General features: G+C 44.3%; 2 protein-coding genes across 11 annotated transcripts in view; one reads left to right on the forward strand and one right to left on the reverse strand.

The window, feature by feature from the left end:
- The window catches only part of MAPKAPK5 (MAPK activated protein kinase 5), a 41,984-nt gene extending 36,885 nt beyond the window's left edge, over positions 1-5,099 (reverse strand). For both annotated transcript variants that reach the window (XM_049619941.1, XM_049619940.1), the window contains exon 1: positions 4,699-5,099. Coding sequence is in view for 1 of the 2 variants with exons in the window: in XM_049619940.1 (XP_049475897.1) it covers positions 4,699-4,734 (36 nt within the window). In the remaining variant the exon portion in view is untranslated. The remainder of the gene's footprint in view (positions 1-4,698) is intronic.
- Positions 5,100-5,103: 4 nt separating this feature from the next.
- LOC125914568 (small nuclear ribonucleoprotein-associated protein B'-like) overlaps positions 5,104-15,523 on the forward strand; it is a 55,485-nt gene continuing 45,065 nt past the window's right edge. For 2 of the 9 annotated variants that reach the window (XM_049619960.1, XM_049619962.1), the window contains exon 1: positions 5,104-5,670. In XM_049619960.1, coding sequence (XP_049475917.1) covers positions 5,104-5,481 — 378 coding nt within the window. In that variant the 3' untranslated portion in view covers positions 5,482-5,670. The other 7 variants (XM_049619958.1, XR_007455343.1, XM_049619961.1 and 4 more) reach the window with 7 other exon arrangements.

Consider the following 15,523-nt stretch of genomic DNA (forward strand, 5'->3'; position numbering starts at 1 on the left):
ATGATCAACTGATTCTCAAAAAAAGTACCAAAGTAATTCAATAGGCAAAAGACAGTGTTTTGAACAAACTGTCCTGGAACAACTGGATATCCATGTTAAAGACAAACAAAACCTTAGACCCTTATGTAACACCAAAGACAAAAGTTAACTCCTAGTGGATATCAGATCTAAATAAAGAACTAAAAACTATAAAACTTCTAGAAGGAAATATAGTTGAAAAAAATCTTATAACCTGAGACTAGGCAAAGATTTCTTAGCTATGACACCATAAGCACAATCCATCAAAGAAAAGAAAAAGAAAAACAAAAAAGATACACTGGACTTCATCAAAGTTAAAACCATTAAAAAGTGAAAAGCCAAGACATATACTGGGAAAAAATATTTGCAGATCTATGTCTGATAAATCACTTTTATTCAGAGTTTATAAAGAACTCTTACAACTCAGTAATAAGACAAACAATTTAAAAATGGGCAAGGGGCTCTTGGGTGGTTCAGTCAGTTAAGCATCTGAATTCAGCTCAGGTCATGATCTCACAGCCCATGAGTTCAAGCCCCACATCAGGCTCTCTGCTGTCAGCACAGAGCCCACTTCAGATCCTCTGTCTCCCTCCCTCTACTCCTCCCCTGCTTGTGTGCTCTCACTCTCTCTCTCCCTCAAAAATAAACATTTAAAAAAATTAAAAATAAAATAAAAATGGGCAAAAGATTTTAATAAATAGGAAAAAAAAATACACAAATGGCAAACACGTGAAAAGATACTCAACAGCATTAGAATTAGGTTTTATTCAGAGTATATGAAGAACCCTTGCAACTCAATAAGACAAATAACCCAATTTAAAAATGGGTAAATGATTTGAATAGACATTTCACCAGAAAAGATACACAAATGGCAAATAAACACATGAAAAGTTGTTCAACAATATGAGTCATTAGGGAAATGCACATTAAAACCACAATCAGATACTACTACACAACCATTAGAATAGCTAAAATAGAAAGACTGACAATACCAAATATTTGTGAGGAGGGTGAAAACAAACAAACAAAAATGGCCCAAACCACTCAAATACTACCGGTGGGAATGAATATTGGTAAAGCTACTTTGGAAAAGTTTTGCAATTTCTTAAAAAGTTAAACATAAACTTACCATACGTAAAATTACCTAGTAATTCCATACCAAGGTATTTACCCAGAAGGAATTAAAACAAATGTTTACACAAAAACTTGCATGGGCAAGTTGTATTTATCATTTTGTTCATAATAGCTAAAATTCAAAAACAACCTAAATGCCCATCAACTGGGGATGAATAAACAATAAAGATTACTCAACAAGTAAAAAGAAATAAACTCAACGCATGCACTAACATGGATGAATCTTATAAGTATTTTAAGAAGCCAAACACATAACACTACATATTATATACAATTTCATTAATTTGGAATTTCTCAAGACAAAACAAGTGACAGAAAACAGATCAATGATCATCTGGAGTGGCAAGTGGGAGTAGAGTATGACTACAGAGAGGCAAAAAGAACTTTCTAGGGGGGGATAGAAATACTCTAAAACTGGATTGTGATGACAGTTGTACAACTCTGTAAGTTTATTAACAATTCTTCAAGTATACACTTACACGGAGTTAATTTTATGGTATGTAAATTATACTGAAATTTAAAAAAAAATTTTAAAACTAAGGAAATGAATTTTCACTAGTTCATCAAATATTAAGAACTCTTCCATATACAATAAAAGACATATATGCAAGACAATATCTAACCCCCAAATGCTCATTCTCCAGGTTTAGTTAAGTGCCTTAGGAATAGTGAAGCCATAGGGCTATGGGAGAAGAGACAGAAATGAGAAGACAGAGGCTATGGTTGTTGCCTTGGCCGTATCCTAATTATTCTGAAGAGTAATAAGATGAGATGTTAAAGTCTAATTGGACCGCTCTTAGGTAGTCAGGCAGAAGTTTAAGAGTCCAGGACAACAGCTTTTCCAGCTGAACTCTAGAGGTCTCAGTCCTCACCAATGAGGGACATCCTCAAGAAAGCAAAATAATGAATACAGCACAAGGTAACAGACCAGAAGTTTTATTTATTGTGATGCTGGCTTGCTTCCAAGGGAGTATATCCTAGTCAGTACTGGAAGTCAGATCAGATATTTTCAACTCCACTTATTTGTACTGGTTGGACACAAATTAGTAGGAAGACTCATCAATGACCTATCAAGTACATGAAGAAAAGCTAAAATATTTTAAGAAAATTAACTTGGGCAATAGTGACCAAGAAATTGTAACTTTCTAAAACGACTGTTTAGTTGCTATGAGCCAACATTCATCAAGTTCTTACTAAATGTTAGTTATTATTTTAAGCACATTTAGAAATATTTGCTCATCAAATCCTCACAAACCCTATGGAGTGTTTTTATCTCATTTCTAGGAATGAGCAAACTCAGGGACAGAGAAGTAAAAGGATTTACTCAAGGACAGAGCTAATGAATGGCAAGGCTGAGGTTTTATGAGACTGACGTGCTACCTACTGCGCTAAGGAGGCACCTAAGGCTGATGTTTTAATCCGTTAGTCTACATAAACTATTGTAACCACTATGTAACGTTGCCTCCCATTTATATATTTAGCCACTAGAAGTCCCTCTTCTGTTAGAAACTCCACAGAGGTCCTCTTCTATTCAAGGTCAAAGCCAAAGTGCTTACAATGGTCTACAAGTCCCTCTGAGCTCTAGCTTCCCATCACCTCTCTAAAACGTAATCTATGCTGGGGTGCCTGGGTGGCTCAGTCGGTTCAGCGTTCAACTTCGCCTCAGGTCATGATCTCACGGGTGGGTTCGTAGGTTCAAGCCCTGCATCTGGCTCTGCGCTGACAGCTCAGAGCCTGGAGCCTGTTTCAGATTCTGTGTCTCCCTCTCTTTCTGCCCCTCCCCTCTGTCTCCATCTCAAAAATAAGTAACCATTTAAAAAAATAATAAATAAAACATAATGTATGTTGACCCAATGCATTCACCTTGCTTTTCCTGGATCACACAAGACTTGAACGTACCTCAGAGCCTTTTTCTCTGCTGTTCCCACTGCCTGGAATATTCTTCCCCAAGACAGTGGAGGTTTGCTCCCTCATTGCCTTCAGAGCTCCACACAAATGTCACTTCCTCAGAGAGGCCTCTCCTGACTACTTTTCCTAGTATAGTACTCCCCACCCTTTTTCTACTTAATTGTAACCACCTGCAGTGTGTTGGGTTTTTGTTTTTGTTTTTGTTTTTTTTACCTAACTCCACCATCTAGACTATAAACTGTATGAGAGGCAGGGACATTTAGAAGTTTGGCTTTGTACCACTAGTGCCTAAGACAGCGCCTGGCACAAAACAGACAAGACTTGAATTTAAAAATCTGCCACATGTGCTCTGATTCACAACCCAGTCATAAAACTTGAGGTAACCATTCCTGACCCTGTACTAATAAAATCCAACCCCCTCCCACAAAAATGCAGTGTTTTAGAACATTTTTTGTGGTAAAATTTGATCTTCCTTAATGTGTATATTTTCATGCCTCCTTTAAAAGGTTAAGTTTCTTTGGAATGACTGATTTCTATAAACTTTACTACACCAAACAAAACAAAACAAAAACTGTTAGAAGTGTAACTTTGTAAGTGTGTTCTGAAGGGGAAAATAACTCCAAGTTGCCAATGGATGCCTGTCCTTCAAGGGAAAATGAAATTCTTTTTTTTTTTTTTTAAGGTTTATTTTTTAGTAATCTCTACACCCAAGGTGGGGCGTGAACTCACAACCCCAAGATCAAGAGCTGCACGCTCTTCCAACTGAGCCAGTCAGGCACCACAGAAAATGAAAATTCGCAGATGCTCTGACTTAATACTGCAATATAAGTAAATAATGCATATCAAACTTTAAGCTTCAGTGTTCAACTTACACAAGACTAATTTCCAAGCTACGGCTAGATAATAACTTTCTAACTATTAGCACCTCAAAGTTTGCCTGTTTGTTTTGTGGCTTTTACAAAAACAAAGAGTAAAAAACAGATTTTTAAAAAACTTTTCATTTTATTTGGGTCATTTTAGAACACACATATTTGTTTTGTTGTTGTTGTTAACAGAGCAGTAAGTCACGGGACACCATTAGCTCTTCTTCAATAAATTAAGTGCTGCCTAGGAGGAGAGGGAAGAGGCAAAAGAGAGGCAACAAACGCAAAAGAACAAGCATTTGCCAAAAGACGGATTTTGTAAAGAAGGCGGACCACCTCCTTCTGAACCTGCAGGTTTCCAGGAGGCTGGTTTCAAACAATTCGAGAGCGATGGGTAAAGTCCAACTCTCCAAGTACTGTAGCAGATCATCCGGAAACAAATACTGGCGGCACTTGGGGGGTGATCGAAAGTGTAGAAGGGCCCCCTCCGTCCCACTCATATCAAGTATCTCCACGCCACTCACCTTCCGTTTTAGCTGAGCACAAATCACATCCCTGCTTTAACCAGAAAAGTCACAGGGAGTCGGACATCCCTCCCTATACATACACAAACCATTCGCCCCAGGGCCGTAAAACGCAGTCCACGGAATCCGGGAAAATCGAAACCCGACAGTCGCTGGAATCTCTCGCTTCAAGTTCTCTCCGCTTTCTGAGGCTGAGCCCAGATGAATGCCACAGGGACAGAGCGGGGAGGAAGGGGGCATCTCCCCCTTACCTTGATGGCTTTCTCCATGTCGTTCTCCTCGGACATGCTCCGTGGGGTCTCTACGGCCGGGAGCGGCGGAGGCTGCGCAGGTGCCGGGTCCCACCGCAGCCGAGGGTGCGAGGAGCTCGGCGCTAGGGCCCCTGGGCCTCGGGGAGACCGGCAGCCGCCGCCCCCAGGGACCGGAGGGGACGAGGGCCCTGGCGCCGGCTCGGCTTCGGCGGGCGGCTCTAGGCTGGCGGCGGCGGCCCCCGGGGACAAGCCTTTGTGCTGGGCCCCGCGCGGACGCCTCCCGGCTTCATCCCCAGCCGGGGAGGCAGGCTCCCGGGGCAGGGCGAGGCGGGGAGGGTCCCCGTCCGGGGCGCCGTGCAGAGGCCTCGCGGGGCCGCCGATTAGGCCCGGGCTCGCCAGGTCCTAATGAGGAACCTGCGCCTCCGTCTCCGCCGCCGGCACCTCCGCGAAGCCAAGGCCGAGCCCGCCGCCGCCGCCGCTGCCGCTCCCGCTGCCGCTGCCGCTTCAGCGCCACACATCGCCGGGACACCCGCGCCGGGCAGCCCCGCCGGCCGCCCGCCCGCCGGCGCCGTGCCCCGCCTGAGCTCCGGGCCGCCCCTCCGGCCGCCCGACTCCGTGCCCCCACGGCTCCACGCACCCCTCGCCGACGTCCGCTGGGGTTTCCGAGCGCCCCCAAACCACGCAGCTGATTCGCAGGCGGCCGCCAGGGCCTCCCCAAGCAGCGCCACACTCGGGACAGGCCCCCGGGCCCTCCGCAACGCTGGCGCCGTGCTGATGACGTAATGGGTCGGGGCCCCGACGGGGCGGGGCCATTGGTGTGCACCACCTGATTCGAGCGGCGTTCGGGTTCTCCCTCTCCGCTCCCGGCGCCGGCCAGAAGGTTCATCCCGCCGGTAACGGCCCGCGCGAAGGAGCCGGGAGTTTGGGCTCGTGATGAGCAAGAGGAACCAGAGGTCCCCGGCAGGTCCAGAGGTAAGAGAACAGAGTTGTGTGTAATAACAGCAATAGTAGTTGTATATTCGGAGGGTTAACTTTACGTAAAGCTCTTTTTCTCCATCAGTTTCTTTCTTCTTTACGAAGTAAGCATTTGACGCTGCGAGGTAAGTATGTTCTTATCCCCCGTTTGCAGATCAGGTAACTAAGTCTCAGAGAACCGAACTCACTGGCCATAGCTGAGACGTGGTCAGGTCAGAATTGGACGCCAAGTTTGTGCTCCTTCCGCTACACCAGCAACCTACCGGAGGACCTTGTAGGAGCTTTTGGCTGATCACCGCTTGGTGGTTCTTCATTCGTTCACTTAGATACTGAGCGGCATCTGTACCAGGCCTACTCAACACTTGGGAAGCAATAGGATCAAGAGCCCGGCCTTGCTCAGTGGATCTCACTTTCAGGAGAGCTAAGCGGCAAATGAACAGGGGACGGCACTGAGTTTGTAGATGCTAAGAAGAAAGTGAACAGGATGCTGAGGTAAGAGAATAACTGGTTGTGGGGACTTTTCCTAGTAGATGATCAGGGAAGGTCTCCCATGAGGTAACATTGAAGCTGAGACCTCTGAGGAATGAGAAGGAGCTGTCTGTTGGAAATCTGAGGAGGAGATTTCTGGGCATATGGAACAGCAAGTGCAAAAATCTTAAGGCGGAAATAAGCTAAATAATGTTCGAGGAGCAGCAAAAAGTTCGTTGTAGCTGGAGCAGAGGGAGTAAAAGGACAGAACGATAAAGGATGAGACTGGAGAGGTGGACAGGGCTGTATCATACACCTTGAGTTCATAGTAATGACTTTGAATTTTATTCTATGTCACTGGAAGATTTTAAACTGAAGAGTGCTGTGATCAAAGTTATGTTTTGAAAGATCACTCTGCTAGATAGAGAACTATGGGCAAGCAAGAGTGGAGACATGGAGAGCTATTAAGAGGTGATTGGAACGATCCAGATGAGAGATTGTTTGATGCTCGAACTAAGGAGGTAGCAGCAAAGATCAGGTAGATGGATTTACGGTATGTTTTGGGAGTACAGTTGCCAGTATTTCCTGAAGGATTCAACGTAGAAAGTAAGAATAAGAAATGAATCAAGAATAACTTCCAGGAGTCTGTCTTCAGCAACCGGATGGATGATGGTGCCATTCAGTGAATGAAAGGTTTGATGAGGCTGAGGGTGGGGAATCCACAGGTTTTGTTTCTGTCGAGGTTAATTTGAGGGTTTTGTGCGCTATCCCAGAGGATAAGTCAAGTTGTGGTGCAGACCTGGTTGTCATCTTTATTGGCCATATGCCTACAGTGCATTCCTCAGCCCCCTAAAGTAGGTGTGGCCACGTGCCTGTGCTCTCCCCAACGGAAAGTGTACAGAAGAGATGTACCCAGTTTCCAGGCTTGGCCCAGAAAATTCGTCAACAGGTGCTCCTACTTACCCTGCCAGCTGGACGATTCTGGTTCTGGACAAGGCACAGCCTCAAGATGGAAGATTCCTAAGTGGAGAACATTTGCCCCCATTGACCTATATGTCCACCCAGGACTGTTCTATGAGAAACAGAAATAAACCTTTATTGTTTTGAGCTTTCATGTATTCGAGTCTTTTTGTAATAGCAACTTTGCCTGTGCTACCTGTAATCCAATTAAGAACAGTGATCCATCAGTGAACATTGGGAGGAAATTTCTAAATGAATTGATATTATCCATAACAGGAAATCAAAGATGCCTTGGTTTTATTCATTCATTGATTGAGTAGTAATTTATCGGGTGCCTCTCTGTGCCAGGCACTGTGCTACATAATAAAGATGCAGAGATGAAGAAGAGAGGTCCGTAGCCTCAAACACTGAGTCTGGCAGCTTAACTTCTTGACCATTACCTACATGTGCTTTCCCTCTCCCCTCCCAACACACACACACACACACACACACACACACACACACACAGCCTAATTTGTACAAGTTCTTTTTTTTTCTTACATATTCTTCAACCACATTCTTCTTTTTTTTTTTTAATGTTTATTTATTTTAGAGAGACAGAGAGAGAGAGAGACACAGGATCTGAAGCAAACTAGGCTCTGAGCTGTCAGCACAAAGCCCAACATGTGGCTCAAACTCACGAACCATGAGATCATGACCTGCGCCAAAGTCAGCTGCTTTAACCGACTGACCCACCCAGATGCCCCTCTTCAACCACATTCTAAATACCACTTTATCAGGAAGACAGGATTAAGTCTTGTCCCCAGTCTAAATCAGATATTCCTATTGTCTCATAACTTACTTCCTTATACTTATCTCGTAGTTGTTATTTATATATTTATTGTTTTTTATTCTTTAGTGGTCTCTCTCCAACTAGACTGTAAATAATCTCAAGGGACAGAATCTTCTTTGTATTATTGACCACATCCTCAATACTCAGCCCACTGCAGATATTTAATAAATATTTGCTGCAGGAATCAATGAATGGAGAAGGCAGAGCCCAAAGGAGAGGTTTCCTCCATTTTTTTGCTGGGGAAATGGCTGTGGTAGTAAGCCTCTAAGGTAGTCATCAGTGATGCCTACCCCTTGGTATTCATGGTCTTGTGTAATCCCCTCACCCTGCTTGAAGGATCTAATGGCTTGCTTCTAATAATGGGATGTCATGTCCGAGATTACGTTACAGAAAGACTTTGGCTTCTCTCTTGGGCACTCTCTTACTCTCTTCTTCATTTGCTCTGAAGGATGCCAGCTCAAATGTGAGTTACTTTATTCGTTTCCTGGGGCTTTCATAATAAGTTACCACAAACTGGGTGGCTTAAAACAAACAAATTTATTTTCTCACAATTCTAGATGCCAAATGTCTGAAATCCATATGTTGGGAGGACCATGCCCCCTCTAAAAGCTCTAAGGTTGAATTCTTTACCTCTTCTACCTTCTGGTGGCTCCCGGCAGCCCTTGACATTCCTTGGCCAATAGGGAATGTATTACTCCAGTATCTGCCTCTGTCTTCACATATTCTTCTCTGTGTCCTCTCCTCTTAGGAGGACACTAGTCATTGGATTTAGGGCCCACCTTAATCCAGTATAGTTTTTATCTTAATGACATCTACAAAGAGGTCAAGATTCTGAGGTTCCACATAAACATGAATTTGGAGGGGAGGATACTAATCAGCCCATGATAGTTGCCCATTTTGGGGGTCTACGTAAATGACCTTAGAATGGATCCTTCCTCATTTGAGCCTTGAGATGATTGCAGCCTTCTGTGCCAGGAAGAGGCACCCAGCTAAGCTGTGTCCAAATTCCTGACCCACAGAAACTAAGATAAAAAAGGTTTTTAGGGCACTAAGTCTGGGGGTGACTTGTCACGCAGCATAGATAACTAATACGGATTTTGGTGCCTGGAAGTGGGAGGCTGCCATGACAACCACCTGTAATGTGGGAGTCGCTGAGAACCAGACAGTGCACAGAGGCTGGAAAGATTTTGAGGAGCGAGTTAGAGAAAGCTTAGATTATCTTGAACAAACTGAACTTTGAGATGAACTATCTGAAATCTGAACTTTGAAGATGCTATGCATGAGGGCTGAAAAGGAAGTAAGGAACGTTTTTGGAAACTGGAGGAAAGAGGATCGTGGTTTTGAAGTAGCACAAGGTTTGGCAACACTGCCATCGGCAATTAGGTGGAAAGAACTAATGTTCCCAATGAAGTTGGTGATCTCGTAAGGCAGTTTCCAAGCAGGAGATGCTGCCTGGTTTCTTCTTGCTCCTTGTAGTAAAACATGAGAAGAGAAGCAGATTATTAAACAGGAAGGAGCCAGGACTTGCTTGTTTTGAAATTTTTAGTCTCTCTAGATGGCAGCCAGTGCTAAAATTTAGCAGTGGCTGTGAAGCAAGGATCAAATCCAGAGCACTGTAAGGAAAATGTGGTCTGTCTTAGTTCAGGTTGCTGTAACAAAATACCTGCCCCCACCAAATTCAATTCCTTGCAGGCAAAATACATTCATTCCATTTCAACAGCCTCCTACATCAGCTCCAATGTCCAAAGGATGTAAATATCTAAATCAGATGTGGATGAGACTATAGGTGTGATGCATCTTGAAACAAAATTCCTCTTTAGCTGTGGACCTGTGAAATCAAATAAGTTAGTTACGTGCTTCCAAAATACAGTGGTAGCACATGTGTAGGATAGCCACTCCCATTCCAAAAGGGAGAAATCAGAAGGAGGAAAGGGGTGCTGGGTCGCAAGCAGGTCCAAAACCTAATAATGCAAATACCAGTAGATTTTAAGCCTGAAAAATAATCTTCTTTGGTTTGATACACTCTCCTCTGGACCCACTGGGGTTGTAGCCCTGCCGCCAAACCCCAGATGAAGCCTCTCTAGCCTGTTGGAACCAAGCCATCGGCCCTGATGATTTCTGAATTACCTCTGGAATCATCCTCTCGAAGAATAGTGCACATTCACAGCAAGTTAGCTCTTTTGCCCTCTTTGGTAGAATCTAAGAAGTCCAGAAGCCTTCCTTCGTTTCTTCCTGTCTCGGTTCCCTTCAGTTCAAGCAGGCAGTGTTTCTGCTCCCATAATCCAATAATGTCTGTCACGTGATAGTCCAGCCACATCCTTCAGTGTTCTCTTCCAAACACACTTTCTAAATTTTTGCAATATGGACAGGCTGAGAATTTTCCAAATTTTTAAAAAGTTCTGGTCCGTTTTGGTTTAACAGTTCCTTCTTAGATTCATCTTTTTCCTCTCACATTTTATCATATGCAGTCAGAAGGAACCAAGCTGCTCTTCAAATGCTGCTTAGAAATTTCTGCTAACTATCCAGTTTCATTGCTCACAAGTTCTGTCTTCCAAAAGCACTAGGACATAGTTTGGCCACGTTCTTTGCCACTTTGCAACAAGGACCACCTTTTTCTTTCTCCATTGTCCAACAACATGTTCCCCATTTCCTTTAATGCCCCACCAAAATGGACCTTTCCACCCACATCTCCAGCATGTACCCCCAAACTCTTCTGGCTTCTACCCATTACCCACCCACCCAGTTTCAAAGCCACTTCCATGTTTTTAGGTATTTGTTACAGCAGCAGCCTTACTTCTCAGTACCAAAATCTGCTATGACAAAATACCGTAGACTGGGCATCTTAAAAACAGACATTTATTCCTCACAGTTCTGGAGGCTAGGAAGTCCAAGATCAAGGTGCTGGCAGATTTGGTTCCTGGTGAGGCCCTCTTCCTGGCTCGCAGGTGACCACCCTCTTGATGTGTGGTAGAAAGAGAGGAACCTCTAGTCTCTTCCTTTTCTTATAAGGATACTAATCCCATCATGGCACCCCCTTTTCATGACCTTATCTAATTTTTAAAAAATTTTTAAATGTTTATTTTTAAGAGAGAGAGAGAGAGAAAGAGAGAACGAGTGGGTGAGGGGCAGAGAGAGAGGGAGACACAGAATCCAAAGCAGGCACCAGGCTCTGAGCTGTCAGCACAGAGCCGGACGTGGGGCTTGAACTCATGAACCGTGAAATCATGACCTGAGCCAAAGTCAGACACTTAACCAACTGAGCCACCCAGGTGCCCCCTCTTGACCTCATTTAAACCTAATTACTACCCAAAGGCCCCACCTCCGAATATCGCAGTGGGAGTTGGAGCTTCAACATATAAATTTGGTAGGGACCATAACATGGCCTAAAGGTAAAGTAGGAGATGTGACTATATAATTTGTTAAGACCTCAGACCGTTAAAGATGGTATCTCAGAAGCCTATTCAATCTTCTGGAAAGGATCCTTTATAGATATTCAGGATGCATCTCTCAGATCCTCTCAGTCAAACCTAAGGCCTCTAGGAAGCTTAAGGTCATTGTTCCGCAGCACTCACAGCAGGAGTTGAAGGTAGAGGACTTTTTTCAGGGAGATTTGCAAGTGTGGCTGTGGTCTGATGGTGTGAACTACCTATAAGGTTCCCAGGAATCCCACAAAGTTCTTGAATGAGTTGTATTTGGACCCTTGGACTGAAGGAGAAACAGTACAGGATGAAAAGAGGCCTTCAGACCTCCAGGATTCTGGCAGGAAGCAGACTGAGAGAGCTGCTCAGCTACACATATGTGCTACTTCTTATGAAATAGGATGACTCAGAGTGGAGCCAAGAGCCATGGATAATTATTCTCAGGCTCTGAGAACTCATCAGGGAGTTTCCAACATTTGCCCAGCTAGATTCAGACGTACTATGTACCAGTGACTCCTTTGTGCCTCTCACTTCCCCACCCTTGAACAAGAATGTCCATCGCTGTCGTCCTAGCCTGGTCCCACCATAGTATGTTGAGTGTTGGGGGGGCGGGGGAGGCAAATAATCTGTCTCCTTAATTTTCATAAGTCGACAGATCGAAAGGATCTGTGCTTGAAGAAATGTACTTCAGAAACTATACTTAGGGGATTTCACCTAGACTTGATTTAGTTTTGAGATTGTGGACTTCCTGCTGATGCTGTAGTGGGATGAGGGTTTTGAAGCCCTTCAAAGGGAGAGAGTACATTTTGCATGTGGGAAGGACATGAATCACTGGCTTCCAGATGACAGCTTGTAGTGGGTAGCCTCTGACATGGCGCCTCGTGATACCTTTGTGCAATAGCCCCCGCCTCTTAAAGGTGGCCTAGAATCAGTGATTTGCTTTTCATTAACAGAATATAGCAAAGTGATGCAATATCCCTTCTAGGATTCGGTTACAAAGACACTGTGCCTTCTGTCTGGGACTCCCTCTCACTCTTTTGCTCATTTGCTCTGAAGGAAGTCAGCTGCCATGTTGTGTGCTACCTTCCAGAGTAGTCCACACAGCAAAGAACCATGTTGGCTGATGTCTCTGGCCAACAGCCCACAGGCCCTGAGCCCTGCCAAGAGCCATGTGAATAAGCAACTGGGAAGTGGATCCTCCCCCAGTTGAGCCATGAGATAACTACAACCCCAGCCGACACCTTGATTGTTGTGAGGTTGAGTCTGAGCTCCCCATTAAGGTGTAAAGATTACTTTAAAAAAATGTGGGTTGTTTTAAGCTTCTACATTTGTAGTAATCTGTTATGTAGCAATAAGTAACTAATAACAGGTGGTTAAAAAGAAGAGACATGCAGGTCAGAGGTCATGGTAGCCTGGACTGGGATGATGACAGCAGACAGCAGGGAGAAGTGAACAGATCTGAGATGTATTTTCCATGTGGAATCAGCAGGAGTCAGTGATGGATTGGATGTGGGGGATGCAGGGGCAGGCAGTGGAAAGGGTAATACCCAGGTGATCCAAGGGCACAAGCAACCCAGGGGGCAGGGGCGATTTACTAGGACTGAGCACACTGGGAGGAAAGGGGTTAAAGGGTACTTACTGGTAGGGGCTCAATGACTGAAACGTAGGGGTGGATGGATGAGAACCTGCAGTCAACCTGTCACCACATGTCATTTTCTCTGATGCACAAGTGCCCTTAATCAGCAGTTTCAGAAGAGTAACCCTGCTTGGCAAGGGTTGGTGGGGATGTGGCAAAACTGGAACCCTTGTACATTCTCAAACATTTTATACTGGTGAGAGCGTAAGATGATTTACAGCTACTGTGGAGAACAGTTCGGCGGCTCCTCCGAAAGCTAAACGTAGAATTACCATCTGCTCCAGCAATTCTTTCCTAGATGTATACCCCGAAGAATCAAAAAGAGGTATGCAAACAAATCTTTGTAAATGAATGTTCATAGCAACGGTATTCACAGTGGCCAAAGATGGAAACATCCGGGTGTCCGTTAACAGATGAGTGGATGAACGAAATGTGATATATATCTATGTAATCAATATTATTCAGTCAGAAAAAGGAATGAAGCACTGATTCATGCTACGGTGTGGGTAAACCTCGAAGACATGATACTGAATGAAAGAAGCCAGAACAAAAAGTCACATTCTGTGTGATTTCATTCATATGAAATTTCCAGAATAGGCAAATCCATAGAGACAAAAGCCAGGGGCCGGGTGGAGAAGGGAATTGAGAGTTAACTGCTTCCTTGATACAGAATTCCCTTTTGGGGTAGTGAAAATGTTTTAAAATTAGATAGAGGTGGTGGTTGCACAGCATTGAGAATGTGCTAAATGCCACCAAATTGTAGTTTAAAATGATCAGTGGTCAATTTTATGTTATGTAAATTTGACCCTATTAAAAAAAAACAAAAGCAAAAAACAATACAACCACCCATTACTCTCAAAAGGATCTTTCCTTTTTAAACTGAATTATTTCTTTTTTAATTTATTTTTTAATTTTTTTAATGTTTATTAATTTTTGAGACAGAGAGAGACAGAGCATGAATGGGGGAGGGTCAGAGGGAGAGGGAGATGCAGAATCCAAAGTAGGCTCCAGGCTCTGAGCTGTCAGCACAGAGCCCGACCCGGGGCTCGAACTCACAGACTGTGAGATCAGGACCTGAGCCGAAGTCGGAAGCTCAACCGACTGAGCCACCCAGGCGCCCCTAAACTGAATTATTTCTTAACACACTTAGAAGTCCACTTAAAGGGGCGCCTAGCTGGCTCAGTCAGAAGAGCATGCAACTCTTGATCTCAGAGTCATGAGTTCAAGCCCCACATCGGGTATAGAGATCACTTAAATTTTAAAAACTTTTTTTTTAAAGGTCCTCTTATGGGGCACCTGGGTGGCTCAGTCAGCTAAGTGTCCATCTTCGGCTCAGGTCATGCTCTCGTGGTCTGTGAGTTTGAGCCCTGTATCAGGTTCTGAGCTGACACCTCAGAGCTCAGATTCTCTCTCTCTCTCTCTCTCTCTCTCTCTCTCTCTCTCTCTGTGCCCCTCCCCAACTCATGCTCTGTCTCTATCTCAAAAATAAACATTAAAAAATTTTTTTAGTCCACTTAAAGTATTAACAGACCCAGGCCACTACATGAATTTCCTAAGCGCTTAGAACAAGGGTGGTGGACTTCTGAGTCTGAAAGGTTTATAGTCATCTGACTTACTGGATAGTCTGCTTGAGCAATTGCCAGGGAAGTGTGTTTGCTTTCTTTTCCCCGGGTGGCTTGGTATAGCTCTCATTCCAAGTGGAGCCTGTGAAGATTTGAGACCAAAAAGTAGTTGGAAACCATACAGCCTTTCTCCCTCTCCCCTATCTTTTCCCTCTAGTGGAGTTTATTTTCCCACTTCAGAAGCACTGTGTATGTCATTAGTTTTTAAGAGTTGAACAGTTCGGGGGTTAATGCAGAAAGTGGAAATCCCCTACGAACTCACTAACAGAGGAAGCCTTTGTTAATTCTTTCCTGCTGCCCTTCTCTGAAACCAAGTTTGCATTTACCTGCCCCCAGCATGGCGCCTGTAATGGCACCTGGCATTGGGTGAAACACAGCTTACCTCCTTTCCAAACTCTTCAGATACCCACACTTTATTCTGTGATAGGAACTAACACCTCTATGGTAACCTTCACCTACCTTATCTCATTTAACCTCCTAACAGCCCTTAGAGGTGGGCATGGTGATTATTATCGTTCCCATTTTACTGATGAGGAAACAGACTAAGAGAGGTTAACTGGGCTTAATCAATCTTCAGTAATTCATCCATAAAATATTTCTTGAGGACCTACTGTGTGCCCAGCAGTGGGCTGGATCATCCATCCGGTGAAGTGGCAGCTCATCCTGGAACTGAGGACCAACCCGATTCTGGCCACAGCCCCACTTCCCGCCCAAGCTCCTATTGACATGGCTGAGGCAAGGGTTGCTACAGTGTGCTGCTTACTGTGCCTTCCTCAAGAGCCTCGTCACCTACTCAGGACGAGAATAAGTCAGTTGGTCTGAAGGCCTGGCAGCACCTCTTCTGTTTCCGTACTTCTAAAACCTTAAGGTGCAGACAAATCCCCTGGGGATCTTATTCAAATGCACATTCGAG

Source organism: Panthera uncia (genome assembly GCF_023721935.1).
Source record: "Panthera uncia isolate 11264 chromosome D3 unlocalized genomic scaffold, Puncia_PCG_1.0 HiC_scaffold_8, whole genome shotgun sequence".
NCBI lineage: Eukaryota > Metazoa > Chordata > Mammalia > Carnivora > Felidae > Panthera > Panthera uncia.